A 22,002-nucleotide genomic window follows, 5' to 3' on the forward strand; every position below is an offset into this window, starting at 1 on the left:
TGCCCTTGTTGCCAAGAAGGCCAGTGGCATATTGAGGTGTATTATTAGGAGCATTGCCAGCAGATCGAGGGACGTGATTATTCCCCTCTATTCGACACTGGTGAGGCCACACCTGGAGTATTGCATCCAGTTTTGTTCCCCCCACTACAGAAGGGTTGTGGACAAATTGGAGAGAGTCCAGCGGAGGGCAACGAAAATCATTAGGGGGCTGGGGCACATGACTTACGAGGAGAGGCTGAGGAAACTGGGGTTATTTAGTCTGGAAAAGAGAAGAATGAGGGGGGATTTGCTAGCAGCCTTCAACTACCTGAAGGGGGGTTCCAAAGAGGATGGAGCTAGGCTGTTCTCAGTGGTGGCAGATGACAGAACAAGGAGCAATGGTCTCAAGTTGCAGTGGGGGAAGTCTAGGTTGGATATTAGGAAACACTATTTCACTAGGAGGGTGGTGAAGCACTGGAATGGGTTACCGAGGGAGGTGGTGGAATCTCCATCCTTAGAGGTTTTTAAGGCCTGGCTTGACAAAGCCTTGGCTGGGATAATTTAGTTGGTGTTGGTCCTGGTTTGAGCAAGGGATTGGACTAGATCAAGGGTGGCCAACCTGAGCCTGAGAAAGAGCCGGAATTTACCAACGTACATTGCCCAAGAGCCACAGTAATACATCAGCAGCACCCCATCAGCTCTCCACCCCTGCTCCCAGCTCCTCCCACCTACCCCACACCTCCTGATCAGCTGTTTTGTGGCATGCAGGAGGCTGGGGGGGGGGGGGGGGAAAAGGGGGGCGGGGGGGGCGGGGGGGGGGGGGGGGAAGGGGTGGAGTGGGGGCAGGGCCTATGGCAGAGCCAGGGGTTGAGCAGTGAGCACCCCCCAGCACATTGGAAAGTTGGCGCCTCTAGCTCCAGCCCTGGAGTCAGTGCCTATATGAGGAGCCGCATATTAACTTCTGAAGAGCCAGGTTGGCCACCCCTGGACTATATGACCTCCTGAGGTCTCTTCCAACCCTAATAGTCTATTATTCTATGAAATAAATTTGAAAGCTAACTGCAATAATATCCACTTTAGGGTTAAATATTCACATTGTTCAGACTTTCAACAAGAGATTCAATGAAAACTCCAGAGATTAGTGACATCCCATTAAAAAGCTACTCTGTATAAATCTTTCATAAGTAACAAAGATGTGGCCAAACCCAAACTCCAAATGGCCATGGGGAAGTTTTGATCTGGATCCAATTCAGGGCATTGTTGCCTGGTCCCATCTCTACTAAATAAGAAAATATAATTAAAAAAGGGGGTTTTCAAAAGAGTTTTTAGAAATTCCTATAACTGCTTCAGTATCTTCACCCACACCCCAATTTTGCCACCCTTAATCATGCTGAATGGGACCTTACTCTGCTCCTACTGACATCAAAGGGACCACACTTGGAGATAAGGCCTACCCAACACAAGGGTGGGAGAATAGGGCCCAAAGTGTATAAGGCTCCTTTCAGTGAGGGCAACCATTTTGCTGCTGTCTGTCTAAGCAAGAGAGCTGTGTGACAGTGCAAATAATTGAGTTCCCCCATTAAAAGCTCTGGAAAAGTTGCTGTAAGGTAAGATCTTTTTAAAGTTATTTTGATACGTATAATAGTTGTTAGAACAGTTGTAAAAAATAATACTTTTTTTTTTTAATTATAGCACTTCCTTACAATAACTTAGAAGCTCCCTGATTTCTGAAGCTTTCTAACTGGAAAGATTATTCTTTCAATCCTAGTTCAAATAACCGAACTGTCAAAATGGCAGGTTCTGGTTTGATTCTTAATCTTAATGGATTTTTTTTGACTGAGTTGTTGTTGGATTTAGGGATTTAAATTGCAATTACACTAAAATTTCCCGGTGACTCAGATTAACAGCATTACTAAAGCAGCCTCTTCATCACTTTAAAGAAAATTGTAGGGAATGTGTGTTTGTTATTTGTTAGCAAGAGCTCAAGGTTGGAAAAATCAAGAGGGGTCAGTTTTACCTGCACCAAGATTAGTTGGTAGGAAAGCAGCCAAACCCACAATCTTAAATTTGGTTCCCCAGATATTAGACGTGACCTGAGCAAGGTAATTGTGCTGCAAAGAAAAAAAAAAAAAAGGTTTAAAGTTTATTTGGCTCCTACAAAATTAGCAAAAGTAAATATTTGTTTTCAAAAAATAATATAGCACTGCTTTGTAGAAACTAAATGAAATATCTACATGTAACTCACTTATAAATATTACTGTCTGCTCTCTTGTGAGAGAATATTCAGAACACTAAAGCTATTTCAAGTATAAGACAATTGCATCCCATTCTCTTTTTTGCAGTGGCCTAACATCTCTAACCATCCACTAAGTCACCCCTTCAATCAGGGCTGTATTTTGCTACTGTCGCATTTTGCTATCTGGCCGCCATCACAGTAGCTCGCATGAATCAGCTATATGGCAACCACACAAACAACTTGGTGGAAGACTTGGCAGCAGGGAGAACTGGAGAGCACTGCAGCTGGCCAGTAAGACCGGCATAGTTTTGATCCTTGCTTCTCCCACACAACAGCATAGTGTATCATTTCTATATCTTTGCAGTAAACAATCACAAGCTAGCATATAATTTTCTCATTGGATTTTATGTTTAAGAACCACTTAGTGAAGAATAAATACAATAGAAAGGAATTATTAATAAGCATTTATACAGCATATTTTTCCAGAGATCCCAAAGCACTGTACCACAGTGAGTATCATTATTATATTATCATTTTAATTGATGGGTAAGTATCATGCCCACTGGACTTCTGCCCTATTTTCTATTGCTGCTATAAGTGATCCAGAATATTTCAAAAACCAAGCATTACCATTTGCGTATTTTAAATACAGAAAATATATAAAGAAATACAAAAAGATAAATTTAGTGCTAGTGAAATGGGTGAGCTAGGCAGTCCTGGGGCATGGAGTGTTTCATTTACCCATGGACTGTGCACAGCACAAACAGCAAAAGTGCTTGCTTCCCCAACATGGTGTTCCCACCATCACCTGTCAGAACCAATTGTGGAGGACAGGATGGTTCTGTCCCCTGACCCATTGAACTCCTTTGTCTCTGTAGACTGACAACAAAGCTGGTGACTATATTGGTATTATGATACCAATACCTAATCACAAAGAACTGAATAAGTACTAGAAAATAATTCTACATAGGCCATTCGACAGCCAAGAACATATCAATTGGAATTTAAAAGTCTGTTATATAAGAATTCCTAAGATAAATGGTTGCCTTTTAAAAAGTCAGGGTGAAATCGCAGCCCCTGTGAAATCAATGGAGCGAGCACCCTCATCATTTACCAACTATTACCACATAATGCTATCTGAGATTCCACCAATGTCTCCTATTATAAATACAGAGACATAACTAGAATCTCAGATACCATTGCGTAGTAACTCCATTAAATGACAGATTTTCAATGGTCACCACTGGATATATATTATAAACTGTTGTTTCTGGAAAGAGAAGATATATTTAGGTACAGGTCTGGTAATTATGCAGTCATGCAATACCTGAGTGATATCTTCCAATGGAAACTCTCGTCGAGTTAGGCTTGGTGAACCAATAGAAGGTTTCCTTATTGGTAACCTTGGAGATCTTGATATCTCCTGAGCAGCTCGCGACAACTTTGGAGATTTGCGGGCATCTATATTAATTCTTCACATAAAGCAATAATTAGAGTTATCAGGCACACACAGATGGACATACTTAACATTTCTGTATACACTAAGTACAGTGAAGAAAACTGGCATGTTCTCTTTAGGTGATGTAAGCTACAGTAGAAAGTGGTAGGATTACACAAAGTCTGCTTAGTGTAATGGATAGAATCTTAAATCTTATGGGCAAAATTCAAAGGTAATATGTAAAGAGATATAAATTAGATTCTGTTACACTGACTTAGACTCAGATTCCCTTAGTCTGATTAGTGATGCAAAAGGGAGGTTAAGATGATGCAATTTATCCTCCACATAAAGGCATAAGAATATATTATTAGATTGCACTGATTGTAGACAGGGTCCATGAGAACATAAAGAGGATACTTTGGCTACTGGACACCTGTACCACTAGTGCAAACCAAGATTTCACAAACTTGGTCAGTGCTCCTCTGAGCATAAAAAAATTACTTACGCCTCCCTCATGTACGTAAACATTGTAAATCATGTTCCAGAGTGAGAGTCTGAGGGGGTGAGAAGGGCCATCAGTGGAGAAAATAATGAAACAAATGTAACACAATGCATGCAGGTAGACCCTGGATATGCAGGTAGCCTTACTGATATCAACAGGGCTCCAGGATTCTGCCTGTGCACATGGCACTGGAGGACCAGGGCCTAGGCTTGCAGGGTCAGGCCCTGTTTAATGATGAAATGCAAAACAAAAAGAACAATACAGAATTATGTTGTGTGCATATATGTGTACCTAAGATATCACGTAACACAGAGCTGGAAAAAAAATATTTTCTTTGAGTAGAACGCCCCTTCATTCTGGCTAGTGGGGGCAATGTTTGCACAGCACCTATCATAATGGGGTGCTCATTCATGACTGGGGCCCATGGGTGCTACTCCAATACAAATAATAATAATAATAATGTTGAACTTGATGTAATTTTCTTTACTTTTTTTCTGCCCGTCCTGCAAAGCCTGGATGGACATTATTGCTGAATGAATTATCAACAATTGACAGCTGCTTGAAAGCTCATGATGAAACACTCACAATTTTTCCTCCAGTCACTGGGACAAGACAACTCAGTCGACACATCTTTCTACATTTAGCACTTTCATTACAGATCCAAAATACTTTCTATTAAGCAAAAACAGATCCCTGCTCCACTCCCCTTACAGTTTCCATCTAAATATTGAGTGTGCATCTGGGTGCGTGTTGGGGAGCGAACAGAACAGGCTAAAGAATGAACTAGAGAAGCTACAGACTATTCCTTTGCTATCTTGGACACAGAGTGTGCCTTAGACTATTTTTTCTGATCTGATTAGCTATTTGTGAGAGGCAGACCAAGGCAGTGGAGTTTGCCTATTATTATTATTACAGCTTACTACAGAGAAGGTCTGAATTGTTCTTCCTCAGAGGAAAAAAAAAAAGCCCCTGAAAAGCTGTAATTTCCACAGGCAAATTCCTTCTTACGAAAGGCATTAGAACATCCTCCTTTGCTTTAATTTAGGTTGTGTCATGACAAGATTTAAAAAAAAACAAAAACAAACAACAACAAAAAACAAAAACAAAAAAACAGACCCACAGAAAAGAAGAAAAAATGCCCAAGAAACCATTACCTGGGGAGTTTGGGTGATTTGCTAGCTCGAGTGATTTTGGGAGATTTCTTCGCAGCCCAGTCATCGCTCAGTTCAATATCACTGGAATCTGAGCAGTTGCAGCTGTCAATCACAGTGGAAATCAAGCTGTTTCCATAGATTTCATCTATCAAGACAGGCCCCCAAAAATGTAAGAACTGTTTTAGAAACCTGATCTCAATTACAACTGTCAGTCATCAGGGGGAAAAACCAATAGCTAAGATAAAAGTCTAGCAGGGAGTGTTTGCTGCCAAGTATAAACTCAAAATTTCCGATGGCCTGAATTCAGGGGAATAGTGTTCAATTGTATCAGGTGACTCCCAGACAGATTGAAAAATATTTATTGTTAATTAGTGATCCACTCCTCACCAACCAATCTGCAAGAAGTCATATTTTATAAACCAAAAGCCAACATGAAATGAGTTTGGTGGCTTGATTCTAGGCCACAGTGGAGACATTTTCACATGACAAAAAACAGCATTGCAATTGCTTCTTGCTATACTAGTTATGTGGACAAAGAGGACTTCAATCTCTGACTTTCAGTCTAAACCCTTTCTCAATAAGCATTTTTACAAACATAAACAATCCACTTATAAAAATATGATACCTGCTTTTCCATCGGTTTTAGGATCCATGATGACAAATTCTGGCCGCAGTTTGCTGATTCGGCGCCCTTTTAGGATAGGTACCAGTCCCCCTAGGTATTCCAAGTACAGCGTGTAGCATGGACCTCCGACCTCCGGATCATCTTCTGTCCGCTTCATCGTGCAGTGAAGCCTTTCATTGCCAGCTGTTGGATAGCTGACAAAATCTCTCATATTGTTGGGGTCTGGGATAGGAGGCTAAATTGAATGGAGGGAGGAAAGACAAACGTATGTCATTCTTTTTCTCTGGAGTTAGGTTGTTATATAATACCATCCCTACCCAGTGAATATGGCCTGGGATAGCTCAGAATTAGCATAGATTAATGTCTGAGCTATTGAATCATCCACCACCAGGACTCACGTGCCTGCTGATTCGATCGGTTATTGTACACAGACTATAAAAGTTAGCTACAGTTTAAGAGGAAGGATTGTCTTGTGATTAAGATGACACTGGACTGGAATCTAGGAAATCTGAGTTCAATTCCCAGCTCTTCCAAGACTACTTATGTGACCTCAGGTAAGTGATTTAAGAGCTCTGTTGAACTGAGGCCTCAGTCTTTCTGCAGATCAGTTTTCCATTTGTAAAATGGGGCTAATAATCCTTCCTTTGTCTGGCTTGTCTATTTAGATTGTAAACTCTATGGGCAAGGACTGTCTCTGTATTTGTACAGTGCCTTGCACAATGCGGCTTTTGGACATTACAGTAAAACAAATACTGCTAATAACATAAAATCAACACTCCTCAGTTTGTTTCAAAATGAATATAAAGAAAAAAACTGAGCAGGGCATAAAATAAGGATCCTTAACTCTGAGAGAAAGGCAGGTACCAGGTTAGTAGAGGTCTATTATATACTACATACCTTCTGAGAGCAAAGAATTACACGTACAGTAAGTCTTCTGCAAAGGTACCAGTTATAATAGAACCCTGCACTGGGATATTTCTGGGATTTCTGTGCACACCAATTACCTAATTAGAAGTACACAAACGGTTTTTCATAAACAAGCATGATTCACAGTGTAACAACACTGCATTATATTATAGGCATGGTTTGCTCTCGTTTTAAACAGTGCTGGACTAACTCCATTGTCTACAATGTAATTACTCTATATCATTGGTATAAACCAGGGGTCGGCAACCTTTCAGAAGTGGTGTGCCGAGTTTTCATTTATTCACTCTAATTTAAGGTTTCGCGTGCCAGTAATACATTTTAACATTTTTAGAAAGTCTCTTTCTATAAGTCTATAATATATAACTAAACTATTGTTGTATGTAAAGTAAATAAGGTTTTTAAAATGTTTAAGAAACTTCATTTAAAATTAAAATGCAGAGCCCCCTGGACCAGTGGCCATGACCCAGGCAGTGTGAGGTTGCCTACCCCTGATATAAACAGAAGATGAATTTGACCCAATATAACGAAACAGGAACAAGAAAGAGATAAGATGCACCTGAACACACAAAATATACTACCTAAGGCCCGAATCATGCAAAGACTGGTACATGTGAGAACTCTGCGCATGAGTAGCCTTTTAATGCTTACTTTAGTGACTAAAATAAGTTTTTAGTCCATTTTGGGACTATTCACATGCATGTTTGCAGGACTGGGAGCTAAGAGACATCCTAGGGGAAAGAGGAAAGATTCACAGATTGCAAGGCTAGAAGGGACCATTGTGATCATCTAGTCCAGTGGTTCCCAAACTTTAACAACCTGTGAACCCCTTTCACTAAAATGTCAAGTCTTGCGAACCCCCTCCTAAAAATGAGTATTTCCAGGGATTTTCTCCTGAGTATAAATTATAAAAGCAGTGATCTTGGAAATATAAAATTTGGTGTTATGACATGCTTATTACACACTATTTATTAATTATTATTTATCATTACTGTATTTTTATTACATTATGAAAACGGCCACACTCTTCCAAGATCTCACTTTCATAGCTTGTATCACTTTGAATAAGCCTGTTATAAAACAAGGCACCTATGTTTCATCAAGGAGGATCAGATGTGAAACAGCAGGAAGGTATTTAAGAAGCCAACTCACAGAGTTCCTCCTACACAAGCATTCAGGTCTTGAGCAGTCCAGGCAAACAACGCACGTTACAACAAAGCTTAAACTTGTTCTTCATAATAATTTTAAAAACAATACTAGCTGCTTATTTCATTTTAAAAACAGCAAAAAATATCCACCTCCGTTTCCATTTCTTATAAGGAGTCTTGAAGTTTAAATCTCCTCAGTGTGATAGATATGCTTGCTTTGATCTGCTTAGCTCTTGGAAGTTCAGGGGCTCCAGGCTGCTGGCCACGTGTTGCCAGGGGGGCCTAGGGACAGCTCTATCCGCCATTAGGGAATTTTTTCCCGAGAACCCCCTGTAACATTTCGCGAACCCCAGTTTGGGAACCACTGATCTAGTCTGATCTCCTGTGTAAGAGTCCATAGAACTTCCGCAAAATAATTCCTAGAGCAGATCTTTTAGAAAAATATCCCGACTTGATTTAAAAATGACCAGTGATGGAGAATCCACCACAACCATTGGTAAATTGTTCCAATGGTTAATTACTCTCACTATTACAAAAATACACCTTATTTCCAGTCTGAATTTGTCCACTTCCAGCCACTTGATTGTCTTATACCTTTCTCTGCTAGATCGAAGAGAGCATTATTAAATATTTGTTCCCCATGTTGATACTGTAATCAAGTCACCTCATAACCTGTTCTTTGTTATGCTAAATAGGTTGAGTGCCTTGAATCTGTCACTATAAGCCATATTTTCTAATCCTAAAATATGGTCTGGCAGGTACAAGTGACCTCAGCAATATAATTTCAGCAGTCCACAAAATACAGAGTTTTTAAGGGCATGGCTACACTTGCAGATGTAGAGCACTTTGAGTTAAACCAGCCTTTGTAGAGCACAGTCGGGAAAGCGCTGCAGTCTGTCCACACTGACAGCTTCAAGTGCACTGGCGTGGCCACATTTGTGGCACTTGCAGTGGCATTGGGAGTGGTGCATTATGGGCAGCTATCCCAGCATGCAAGTGACTGCAATGTGCTTTTAAAATGGGAGGGGTGGGGTGGAGTGTGACAGGGAGTGTGTTGTGCGTATGTGGGGGGGGAGAGAGAGTGGGTTTTTGGGGGGGCTGAGAACATGTCAGCATGCTGTCTTGTAAGTTCAGACAGCAGCAGACCTCCCCCCCCCGCCTCTCTCTCTCTCACACAGCATTCCACAGTAATGGCTTGCAAGCCAGCTGTCAGAAACGGAGCTTTGAAAGGGCATTTCCACATTCCTACAGGAGTTCAAAACAATGACAAGAGCGGCCACTTGACTTAAGGGGATTATGGGACATTTCCGGAGGTTGATCAGAGCGCAGTAACGCAACACCTCGTTCACACTGAAGCCCGGGCGTTGTAGCCAAGGCGCAGCAAACGTTATTCCTCTCGCCGAGGTGGAGTACCAGCAGCTGTAGCCATGGAGTCAGAGCGCTCTACGTGCCTTGCCAGAGTGGACAGATAGTGAGCTAGTGCGCCCGGAGCTCCTTTATTGTATTTTAACTCGCAAGTGTAGCCAAGCCCTTAGAGTGGGGTGGATAAAGCCTTTGTACGGAGTCTTGGGGAATCCATCCCCTTTGTATTAAGTACTAGTACACTGCATTTGATGCAATCTGGTACATTCTTTAAAAAGGGGGGAAAAAGTGACCCAAACCAAAATATACTCTCTAAACAGACTGGACACACATCAATAAAAGAAGTACATGACAGAGGCTTAGCATGCCAAAGCCCTGACTTCCAGCTACTAATCAAAGAATTTAGTTCTTTTAAACAGGAAAGTATAAAAATGAGCACTTAGCTGTAGGAACTGAAAGGCACAAGAACAAAGCAGCAACTTTAACGCATCAAGCTGCTTAAACTAGAAAATAGGTGAAAATTGAAGCACTGAACAGCAGCACTTAAGAGGAGCTTGCAGTTCTATCCGTGGGAAGAGAAGAACTGAAGAATCGGTGTTACCAGCCTTTAGAATGGTAAATGATCCAATCACTCAGACCTTTGAGCTGTTCAAGTAGCTGTTATCTACCAGTAGCATGAGACTCACAGAGTGAGACTCTGTTATAGTTGGGGTGAATCTATTATACCCTTTGGAAAAATCATTGTGAATATGGGTGAAATTAAATAATTTCACAGTCTGACCCTACTCTGGAAAGTGACTATTTACAAAATGGCACCTCCTTACATAGCAGACCCATTCCCTGTGTAAATCCAGAATCACATCTGTTGAAATGAATGATGAAGACAAGTTTTTACTGCCATTCACTCCTGCTAGCCTCGCTGAGCCAAAACAGATAAGAGAAAATGATCTAAATAGTATCCCTTCTTGTGTATCATCAACAGAATTACTTACCAAGTTCTAATCGCGGGGCCATTTGCTCAACCCCCTTATCTTCTAATTGTGCTCTCAATTACACTTGTGAGCAGAACTGAGCAGAATACCCAGGAATGCATAGAGCTGCATAGAGAGGAGACTGTTACCTCACTACTCTGTGACATGAGGCCTCCTCACATGCAGCCCAAAATACCCATGTCTACCAAGAGACAATACAGTGAGGATCAAAGCTGCCACCAGAATAAGGTTCTTCTGAGTTTTTCTGCGAGAGATAGCTAGTTAACCACAGGCTTTTCCTTTACAGGCCATCTCTGAAGCATTCTTAGCCTTAATATCTGGTTTTGATATGTATAAAAGCTTTTGATCCATTAGTAGTTTCCCTCGTTTTATCTTCCTCTTTTCTAACTGAGAATCACTGGGTGAAATCCTGGCCTCACAGAAGTCAATTAAAGGTTTGCCATTATCTCTTGGGAAGTGTTGGGTAAAGAAGAAAAAGAAAAGACTGTGATTCCTTTTACCTTGATTGTTGGTATAAAGGCAGTGGTGAGGTATGAGCAGAGCCGAGGAGGCAGAGTCAGTTTGCTGATATCCTTGTCATCCCGCAGAGAGCTAGCGATGGTCTGCTGGCATAGGAGCTGCAGGCTGGAGACCCTGTGCTCTACTCTGACAACATAGAGTGCAGGGCCGGAAGCCATGAGCAGGCGTGAGTCCCTGTGGCCCCAGCAAATGGAGATTATGGGACGCTGCGAGAAAGGAAGATTGCACAATTTAACACAAGAGGCATTTTCTCCCAGATACCTGTGCAGCAAGACATATGTTCTGTAGTGCCAGTTTAATCTAGCACCAGCAGCATTAGCAAAGGCCTTCAAAAACAAGTTAAAATAAATATAACTGTGCATTATGTTACTGCCCTCAAAGGGGGCTTGTATACAGTAACATTGAGCATTTATTTTCGGTAACAATACTTCGCATTTATATAGCATTATTCAGCCATAATCTGCAAAGCTCTTTACAAAAGTGGGTAAAGCATTCTTCACCCCATTTCATAGATGAGGAAGGTGAGGCCCCAAGTGGTAAGTCACTCCTTCAGAATCACTCACTGCATCAATAGCTGAAACAGGAACAGGACTCGGGTCTTTGGATTCCCTGTTCAGCACCCTGTGTGCTACCAGACTACCTTGTAAGAGTTTTACAAAGATTTAATCAAACTTCACAACACCCAGAGTTACCTGGTAAGTGGTATAACTCACATTTTCAGCTTGGAAAACAGACACTGAGAAGTTAAGCAACTCACCTAAGGGCACTCAGTGAATCAGTGGCACAGCTGTGATTAGCACACAGGAGTTCCTGCCTCTGAGTCCCAAACTGAAGTCATTACCCCATGCTGCCTCCCCAGGATACATTTCCAGATGAAAATAAAATCTAAAGCACTATCATAAACAAACTGCACTTATTGCCCTTTACTCACCCATTTGTTTGTGGTGCTAACTGTCCAAATTCATATCAATAAAACACAAGAATAAAGAGTTAGAGAAGACTGGATTGAAGAAGGTAAGCCCCTGAAAGGTACAGCAAAAACCAGATCAGGCCATCCTTTGCACTTCCTCAACACAAGGACATGAAAGGCTCACATGGGGAAATGTAGAACAAATAAAAGGAACCAGTTTTCAGATAGTATATCATCTGGCTGTGAAATTAATTCATGTAGCTGGATTAAAAAATAAATAGACTGTATACTTTTATAACCAACAGCTTTTATAGTTATCTGTACTAAGGATAACCTCGTGCTTCAGGGTGTAAACTGATCCCCATTTGTCAAATTTTCTTACACACCCCTTTGAGCTTTCTCCCACACTGCTCCTTATGCAATGAAGGGGCTCCCCAGAAACATCTGCAAAGCCACTACACTCTATCCTCCTTACAAGTCACCTCTATCCCAATGCCTCCAAAACACTCTAGTTTACATGACTGCCAGGCAGGTGTGTTGGGACAACTGCTTCCTGTGCTTCTCATAATCAACTCACTTATCTGTGCTCTCGCCATGTTTGCTGTACCGACCTCTCCTCTCTCCTCTTAGGGCTTGTTTACACTAACATTTAGTTGGCAGCAAGCTGGGGTGTAAATCTACCCTGTGCTAGCCTGCTGTGCACTAAGCATCCGTATGGATCTGCTGCCGTGCGCTAAAAGTTCCCCAGTGTGCTTTGATCTACTCCCATTTCGAAGCACTGTGCACTTAGCACCATGGAGTCTTGATTCCGGATTGGGGCCTGTAGGTGCTCACACAATACAAACAAACAACAGGGGTGAGAAAGAAATTGTTTTCTTTGGAAATAACATTGCACAAGAGACTATAGTGAGTGCATTATAGAGGGTTATCCCTTTCTCTGAAGCACCAGCTCCTGGGCCACTGCTGGGCACAATCCTGGTCTTGATGGACTAGGTCCTAATCCCAGAAATGTCTAGGTTAGAAGTGTTCTTTAGGTAAAGAATGAACAGAATTTACTGAAAGGCTAGGTATACTTTAAAGTGGTCACTTAAAAATATCTTCAACTTCTAGCCAAAACACACTGAACAAGAATTGAGCATGCAGAAGGCAAGCAGCAACAGAGAATTAGTAATCAGGAACATGAGGTCTCCATCTGAAAGATTTCATAGTGTAGATATCTGGGTTAGATCTGCTAAGAAGAAAATATTAATCTAGCCTAGAAGAAAGACTTTTCCTTGAGTTACAACTTCAGAATGTTTAAAAAGGAGAAACTGGGGCAAGATGATTTTAGGTGAATGACAGACAGCAAGTGCAGCTGCTTCACATCACCTCAATGTTTACTGTCAAGATAAAGGGGAGGATGAAGCAACTTTCTAAAAGAGAGGATTTTCCCTGCTGTGCCATCTCACCCTGGTTTTAAATTTAAAGGAAAATATTGGTTTTAAGATGGGAGGATTAAGATGAAGTACATCCAGACACCACACACACACTCCTGCAGAGGTATCAACCTTCAGGCTGACTGCTATGCAAATGGGAAACTGCAACAGGGGAACATCACTATTTTCATAATGACCACTAAAGGCACTTTGTAGGGGACAATGGCACTTGTAAGCCAGTGGGCTAGCTTGCCTTTATTACATTCACTGCTTTGCATTCTATTCCCATTGGCCTGTATCCTGTAAGACATTAGCTTCAGCAAGTTAGCATAAGGCTTGAGGCCTATGAACTTTGCATAGATAAACGGCTCAACGAAAAACCCCAAGTATTTGGGGAGCTGAAAATCGAGTTTATGGGAATGCTCTGACCACAGGTACATGATTCAACCACAGAAGTGTCCTGGAAACGAACTGACGTACATAACAGGTACATGGGATACATTTAAGACTAGTCTGCTTGGGATTGATTATTTGTTTTATTAGAATAGGTTTATAGATTTATATTAGAGTATATTTTGGCTGCAGCGCAAGAGACCTACAGGCTACATCCTGTATGTTGAGCTAGGGCAAAGTTAGCATGCATATGTTTGGGACCTTTCACCTAGATAGATGATGATGAGCTAAAGCATAAGTTCCATATGTGGCTGCAACCTTTGCCATAGATAGTGTGACAGACTCAGCCCAGAAGGATATAAGAGTAGTGGAAGGCAGGTATATCTGCCTCGGAACGAAAAGGTCCCTGTTCCTGGATAGCCAAACAAAAGCTACTCCAGGCCACTCGAGACACCTGATGCCAATTTAACCAGTTAAGGTCGTTAGACTAATGCCGGCACCTGACCTCAATTAACTGTGTTGTATTTGCCTAGTTTATCGATAAGAATATCATGTGACCTTATCAAATGCCTTACTAAAGTCTAGGTATACCACATCCACCGCTTCTCCCTTATCCACAAGACTTGTTATCCTATCAAAGAAAGCTATCAGATTGGTATGACATGATTTGTTTTTTTACAAATCCATGCTGGCTATTCCCTATCACCTTACCACCTTCCAAGTGTTTGCAGATGATTTCCTTAATTACTTGCTCCATTATCTTCCTTGGCTTCAACCCAGAAGGTTAAGGGGGAAGCTGTTCTAGATTTGATTTTAAGACACAGGGAGGAACTCATTGAGAATTTGAAAGTGGAAGGCAACTTGGGTGAAAATGATCATGAAATCATAGAGTTCACAATTCTAAGGAAGGGTAGAAGGAAGTACAGCATAATAGAGTTAATGGATTTCAGGAAGGCAGATTTTGGTAAGCTCGGAGAGCTGATAGGTAAAGTCCCATGGGAAACAAGACTGAGGGGAAAAACAACTGAGGAGAGTTGGCAGTATATCAAAGGGACACTATTAAGGGCCCAAAAGCAAGCTATTCTGCTGAGTAGGAAAGATAGAAAATGTGGCAAAAGACCAGCTTGGCTTAACCACGAGATCTTCCATGATCTAAAAAATAAAAAGGAGTCATATAAAAAATGGAAACTAGGACAAATTCCAAAGGATGAATATAGGCAAACAACACAGGAATGCAGGGGCAAGATTAGAAAAGCAAAGGCACAAAATGAGCTCAAACTAGTAGAGGGTGGTCCAGGGTTCCCCTTTTCCCCCCATGCTCTACAGAGATCCCCTTGAGAGGGGAAGCAGACTTTGGTCCACACTGTGCCTCCTGAGCTCTAAGGAGCAGCAGAGACTGTGGGTATTCCACCTTCCCACACTGGCCTGTGATGAAAGTAGCTCAATAAGTGTGACCTTTGTTGCTGTACTGAGAAAGGGAGGTCCAGGGGGGAGGGATAGCTCAGTGGTTTGAGCATTGGCCTGCTAAACCCAAGGTTGTGAGTTCAATCCTTGAGGGGGCCATTTAGGGAACTGGGGTAAAAATCTGTCTGGGGATTGGTCCTGCTTTGAGCAGCGGGTTGGACTAGATGACCTCCTGAGGTCCCTTCCAACTCTGATATTCTATGATAACAAGGGCCTCAGTGAGCTTCTGAGGCCACTAAATCCGCCTGGAAGCACAGGACCCACCAATACAGGCTCGGAGCAATAGATAAAGGATGCATTGAGCAGGTTGGCACAGGGGCTTTCCTAAATTCATACCCTTTTAAACTTAACAGGTACACCACAACGTGGGAAGAATCAAAATAACCGGTTAGGACAGAAATAACAAATGTGATATCTAACCACAAAAGGGCCATGGTAATGAACTGACGTATATAATAATAAGTTTAGATCATTGATATACTAATCAATAGGAAAAAGACACTCCAACATTAGTAAGGTGAGGAAATACAAATAAGGAAAAGGGGAAAAATCCCTTACTGAATATGCATCAAACATAGAGGTATCAGCCAACATATTATAAAAGTGGCATAGCAGCCTAGAGGCAGTAAGAGAAGGAGATATAGTCCTTGGGAGGTGCCGGGATGATGGCCACTGGTGATGAGGGGGAAGGGGATGGTGATGAGGAAGATGATGGCTTACATTTCAGGTTGTTCTACAGGAGATGGTGTGATTATATGGATGTGCAGATGTACATTCTGTAGTATCTCCATCTATCTTACTAAGTTGGGCTGTTTGTGACTGTGCTAAATGTATTAATAAACTATATTTGTAAATATAAGAGTTCCTATAGTGTGAGTTGCAACTGTGCACAGCGGGGTTCCCAACTATATAATAATTGAAATAATACTGGGCCTGATCTTGAGACAAGAACCTGTCAACCCTCAAAGTGATAACTGGGGATTCTTAAGTAATCAATATAATTAATACATAATCTAAAGATTGGGCAACACACTTAAAAGAACTGAGAAATCCCTGAAGTATCATCAACAACAGCATAAACACACACTTTGGAAATTTTGTCTGTTCTAAATTATGTTTAATTGTAGGTACTTTTTTAAAAGTAGGAAACCCATTGGCAGTAGATTCTACATAGTATCATGAGACTGGAAGGGACCTCGAGAGGTCATCTAGTCCAGTCCCCTGCACTCATAGCAGGACTAAGTATTATCTCATGGCAGAATCTAGCCTTGGGTCACTACCAGCAGGAATCTCCCTGGTAGTCTCTTTTGGTCATTCATCGGTTGCTCATCAGCAAGAACCAACCTCCACCCTGTGTTGAGGGCACCTGGGACCTGGCTCCGTAGCTCAGGGGTTAGAGCCTGGGTCGTGTAAACGTGGAGGGTACAGCAGGGTTGGGAACTCAGAACTGGCCAATGCAGCTCATAAAATAGGGAGGACTGGACAGGGAAAGGGCAAGGCCAGGGCACATGGGGATGTGCTGATTCATGCTGTGGAGCCCTGGAGAGGACAGGGGCAGAAGTGCCCCTATTTTCTCCAAGGGATGAATCCCACTGTGGGTACAGCTTCCCCTGGCAGTACAGCTGGTCTAACTACACGTCTTTCTACATGCTGGATGAATCAACATGTTACTCCTGGGGAAATTCTGCATAAAAACATTAAAAACTCTGCACCAAAAATTTTTAAATTCTATGCACCATATTTTAAAATTCTGCATATTTTATATTGTGTTATTTTGACAAATAATCACTCCAATTTCAATTATTTTGGTAATTTATTTCAAAATACCTGTCAACAAGTATGTCAACCATACAGACAATGGGGGGGGGGGGAGAAGATCCCCCCGGGAGTACAGAGTTAAAGAAAACCCTACAACAACCCAGTTCCAGTTTGGGGGTGCTAGAGCGTGGGGCCCCCCCAGACCTCAAAGACCCACAGTCCCATTCCCCCACAGCCCAGCCGTGGGGTCCCCCCTGGCCCAGATACCTGCAGTCCCTTTCCCCCCAGAGCCCAGCTGCAGGGCACCCCCCAGTCCAGACATCTGCACCCCTCCTCACTCCAGCCATGGGGCACCACCCCATCCCAGATACCTGCATTCCCCTCACCCCACAGCCTTTACTCCCCCCAGCTTCTTTACAGTCCTGCCAGGTGATGCGGTGCGGCCCTGCCTTTCCACACCCTTTGCCAGAACCAGGTCTCCCAGTCGCTCGCCCATCCCCCAGGCAGATGAGGCTCAAGCCAGGCAGCTGGAGCATGCAGAGCCTCCATTCCCACCAGGCTGGGCGCTCTGCAAGCTGGGCTCTGCAGAGTCCAGTGGACCTTAGGGGCGACCAGCAGCTCTGCAGCACCAATTCTACAAGGGAAACATGAAATCCTGCGCAGAACATTAATTCTTCGCAAATTCTGCATTGCACAGTGGCGCAGAATTCCTCCAGGAGTAAGATGTGTATATAATAGAGAGAGAAGGAATACACAATTGCGTGGTATAGCACTGGGGTTTTATCAACACGTGAGTAGGATGGACACATTAATCATGACTTTTGAAGCCATGAGTGGCACCTCTGCCAGGAAGGTGTCATGGGCAGTACAAGGTGGGAAGTTAGGAGGGCATGAGTTCTAGTCATGGGTCTGCCACTGACTCACTGTGTGGCCTGGTGCAGTTTCAGTCTCAATTTCCCAACTTTAATTTTGTTGTTTCCTAACTTTTACATGCTTGACTTGACTACATTTTCCAATGTAGTTTTTATGTATGTGATGTTTATAAATATACAGATGTGCAGGTATGTACACACACATATGTATATGTACATTATATTCTATTCAAATCACAGCGCTTACCCACTCCCGTTGCTATCTCTAGGTATTCCCTCTATCATATAAAATGGCTTAGCACAGTTTTCTCCCACAGATATTACATCTTTTTATCTCAACATTTTCTATGCCATCAGCCAATCTTCATTCTGGTATCCATTTGTCTTTTGCTTATGGATACTGCAGAAATGCTTTGCTGGCATTTTCTTCAGGACAGCACTGCAGTAGGACAATTCTGCAGCGTTCTTCATATCTAACATCCAGCATCACTTCACACAAGGTGAAGGACTATAGGGATTCAAAGTGAGGTACAGTAAAAAAAAAAAAAAAATCATTATTACAGACAAGACAAAAAAAAAAAAAAAAACTGCCAGATGTGGCCTGACCTTTAAATGCATTGATCAGAATAGCATTTCTCAATAGCTGCCCCTTACACGCTTCCTCCCTGAACTGTGAAGATGTGGATCGATTACTGCAGCAAGTCAATTATCAACCTGCCACAGTGCTCTATCCAAATTCTGCGGTGTGAAGTAGCTGGCCTGAGATGTCCTTGCTTCTCATAAAGCATTCCATTTATTTAGGGCAGTTCCAATAAAAAAAGGGGGGGAAATGCTGTTTATAACCATATCACTTTAAATACATTCTATTACACTTTATAGGGAATGTGCAAGCAGATCTACCATAGAGTGTTTAACATGAGTGGACATTTGTTTTTTGCTGGGAGCAGGGAAATGCAGCCACAAATTCTGGTACTTTCATTTCCATTTTTATTAGGGCTGTCAAGAGATTAAAAAAATTAATTGCACGATCAATCGCACTGTTAAACAATAATAAAATACCATTTATTTAAATATTTTTGGATGTTTTCTACATTTTCAAATATATTGATTTCAATTACAACACAGAATACAAGGTGTACTGTGCTCACTTTCTATTTATTTTAATACAAATATTTGCACTGTAAAAAAACAAATAGTATATTTCAATTCACCTAATACAAGTACTGTAGTGCAATCTCTTTATCATGAAAGTGAACTTACAAATGTTGAATTATGTACAAAACAATGGCATTCAAAAAATAAAACAATGTAGGCTCAAAAGTTTTACAAGTCCACTCAGTCCTACTTCAGCCAATCGCTCAGACAAACAATTTTGTTTACATTTGCCGGAGATAATGGTGCCCGCTTTTTGTTTACAGTGTCACTTGAAAGTGAGAACAGGCGTTCGCATGGCACTGTTGTAACCAGTGTTACAAGATATTTACGTGCCAGATGCTAAAGATTCATATGTCCCTTCATACTTCAACCACCATTCCAGGGGACATGCATCCATGTTGATGACGGGTTCTGCTCGATAACAATCCATAACAGAGCGGACCGATGCAGAATGTGGGTGTATAAGAGCAGGGGACATACAATTCTCCCCCAGGAAATCAGTCACAAATTTAATTAACACACTATTTTTTTTTTTTAACAATCATCATCAGCATGGAAGCATGTCCTCCAGAATGGTGGCTGAAGCATGAGGGGGTATACGAATGTTTAGCATATCTGGCATGTAAATATCTTGCAACACTGGCTACAAAAGTGCCATGTGAATGACTGTTCTCACTTTCAAGTGACATTGTAAATAAGAAGCAGGCAGCAGTATCTCCCATAAATGTGAACCAACTTGTTTGTCTTAGCAATTGGCTGAACAAGAATTAGGACTGAGTGGACTTGTAGGCTCTAAAGTTTTATATAACTGCACTCAAAAACAAAACAATGTAACAAAAAAAAATCTACATTTGTAAGTTACACTTTCACAATAGAGATTGCATTACAGTACTTGTATGAGGTGAATTGAAAAATACTATTTCTTTTATCATTTTTACAGTGCAAATATTTGTAATAAAAATAATATAAAGTAAGCACTGTACACTTTGTATTCTGTGTTGTAATAGAAATCAATATATTTGAAAATATAGAAAACATCCAAAAATATTTAATAAATTTAAATTGGTATTCTATTGTTTAACAGTGCGATTAATCACGATTAAGTTTTTTAATCGCAGTTAATTTTTTTTAATCGTGTGAGTTAACTGCGATTAATTGACAGCCCTAATTTTTATCATACAAAATGCCAGCAGATTTTATAAGGATCCCATCAGAAAATATAAACGCTTGAATGAATCCCAAGGATCAAATACAAACACACCAGAAAAAGTTTAATTTCTATACAAATAAAAAGGCTTTTAGGGCTAAGCAATGCTAATTTTAAACACAGTACACCGAAGGGCAATTATTGAGATGTTTTACACAAGAAGCACACTGAGTGCAAACACAGATTCAAAACTTGGGTAACAATGAGCTAGATTGTTTCAGAAACAGAAAGGGGGATAGAGACTCTACTATGTCTCTGTGGCTACGTGCATCCCAGCTGGGAATGTCCTTGCTTATATTACAGCAGTGTGCTGGACTGGATACTCCTAATTAAGTTAGCTTCCTGTGCTACTTTTTCTTATTTGACTCATTCTTCCCCCTGCCAGGGGACCAGTATAATTAGGCTTGGAAGGATTAGATTTTTATTGGTAAATGTTGGTCAACATCCATTTCACTGCACACACACAAACTGATAAAAAAAGTATTTCCATCAATTACACTCTAAATCTGCAGACAGAAAAAGAAAGAAAAATGCTGGTTGAGAACTTCTTGGAGTTTGATTTAAGGGTATTTACTTTGTATATTTTGACATGTGATGTTGACAATTTATATTTAACCGTTATAAAGCTTTAATTTGGTGAATCAACTTCTACAGTCATTAAATAATGTCTGACCCTCCCCTCATAATTTCCCACAACTGTGAAAATTGAAATTGACAAAAATGCTAAAAATAAACAGATAGTATCCACTGAAATCATTAAAAAATAAAAATCAAATTCGGCCAAGTCTAAATATAATATACAAATCTCTCATCCCATTCACACAGTTCAGTCAATCTGAATTTAGTGAAAGTCATATGCTCCTTATTGATTTCCCATGTGCTCAGAAATCCTGTGCACTAAGGCCTGCTCACTGTCTGAACCAATACCTTGCCTACTGAGACTGGAAGCTCCACTAGTTGTGAAATACAGTATCCATGAAAATTAGATTCTGGGGAGGAAGTCTCACTGCCGGACATGAACCAATGAGATGGGTTTTAGCGTTGATAAGTACGCAGGATTTCAAATCTTTCAGCAATGAGCACCTAGTTATAAAGGACAATCTGTCTGACTAATGAATGATGATACGTTTAAGTACAACTGAAAAGAAACTAAACAACATTTTGCTTGCTAATTCTCTCCTTCACTTAAGAAAGGTTGAAGTTTTACAGATACAAGTTCAACTCCTAGATCTCTTTTTTCTTTCTTTCTTTCTTAAAAAAGAGAGAGGAGGGATGGCCCAGTGGCTATGGTACTAGCCTGAGACTTAGAAAACATGGATTCAAGGCTTGCTCTGCTCCAGGCTTCCTGTGTGACAAGTCACATAGCCTCTCTGCCTCAGTTAATTTACTGGCGTGTTGTGAGGATAAATGCATGAATGACTGAGAGACACGCTGATACCACAAGTGATGGGGACATATAAGATTTTTCAAACTGCAGAACTGACAGTTTGCTGTTTGTTTCTTAGTTATTTCAGGTCAAAGTTTCCATAATAAAGCATCTTTTCACACCTCAATCCAGCTGAAATACATCAGTTTTAACTGAACGAGTCTTTTCCAACACAAGATATGAGTCTATGAGTCTTTCCCATATTGCTCAATGTGGTATTGGAGATTGTCCAAGTTTGAGAAGCACAGTACTAAATGGCTATATTTAGATTAATGAATTTACCAGAAAAAGAAGAGCCAACTTCTGAGCCTAATCTTGCTCCCATTAAGGTCTGTACGAGTTCTATCACGGATTTTAACAGGAGCAGGAGCAAACCCAGTATTTATAGATGCAACCTATAGCTTTTCAACAGCCAACTAGAAAACTGGGGTAAAAATATTTAGCTTCGTTCTTTCCAAAAAGTTTTCAGTTCTAACTCATTTTATACTATGTCTACCTTCCTGAATTTGTACAGCTCCTTTTC

The 22,002-nt window shown here is 41.1% G+C and overlaps 1 protein-coding gene across 2 annotated transcripts in view; it reads right to left on the reverse strand.

Annotated features, from left to right (window-relative positions):
- The window catches only part of TULP4 (TUB like protein 4), a 259,023-nt gene that overhangs the window by 16,136 nt on the left and 220,885 nt on the right, over positions 1-22,002 (reverse strand). For both annotated transcript variants that reach the window (XR_004645086.1, XM_034765310.1), the window contains exons 8-12: positions 10,861-11,085; positions 5,935-6,169; positions 5,310-5,454; positions 3,543-3,687; positions 1,997-2,090 (exon numbers count right to left, since the gene is read on the reverse strand). Coding sequence is in view for 1 of the 2 variants with exons in the window: in XM_034765310.1 (XP_034621201.1) it covers positions 1,997-2,090; positions 3,543-3,687; positions 5,310-5,454; positions 5,935-6,169; positions 10,861-11,085 (844 nt within the window). In the remaining variant the exon portion in view is untranslated. The remainder of the gene's footprint in view (positions 1-1,996; positions 2,091-3,542; positions 3,688-5,309; positions 5,455-5,934; positions 6,170-10,860; positions 11,086-22,002) is intronic.

The sequence above is a fragment of the Trachemys scripta genome, chromosome 3 (assembly GCF_013100865.1).
Source record: "Trachemys scripta elegans isolate TJP31775 chromosome 3, CAS_Tse_1.0, whole genome shotgun sequence".
Taxonomy (NCBI): domain Eukaryota; kingdom Metazoa; phylum Chordata; order Testudines; family Emydidae; genus Trachemys; species Trachemys scripta.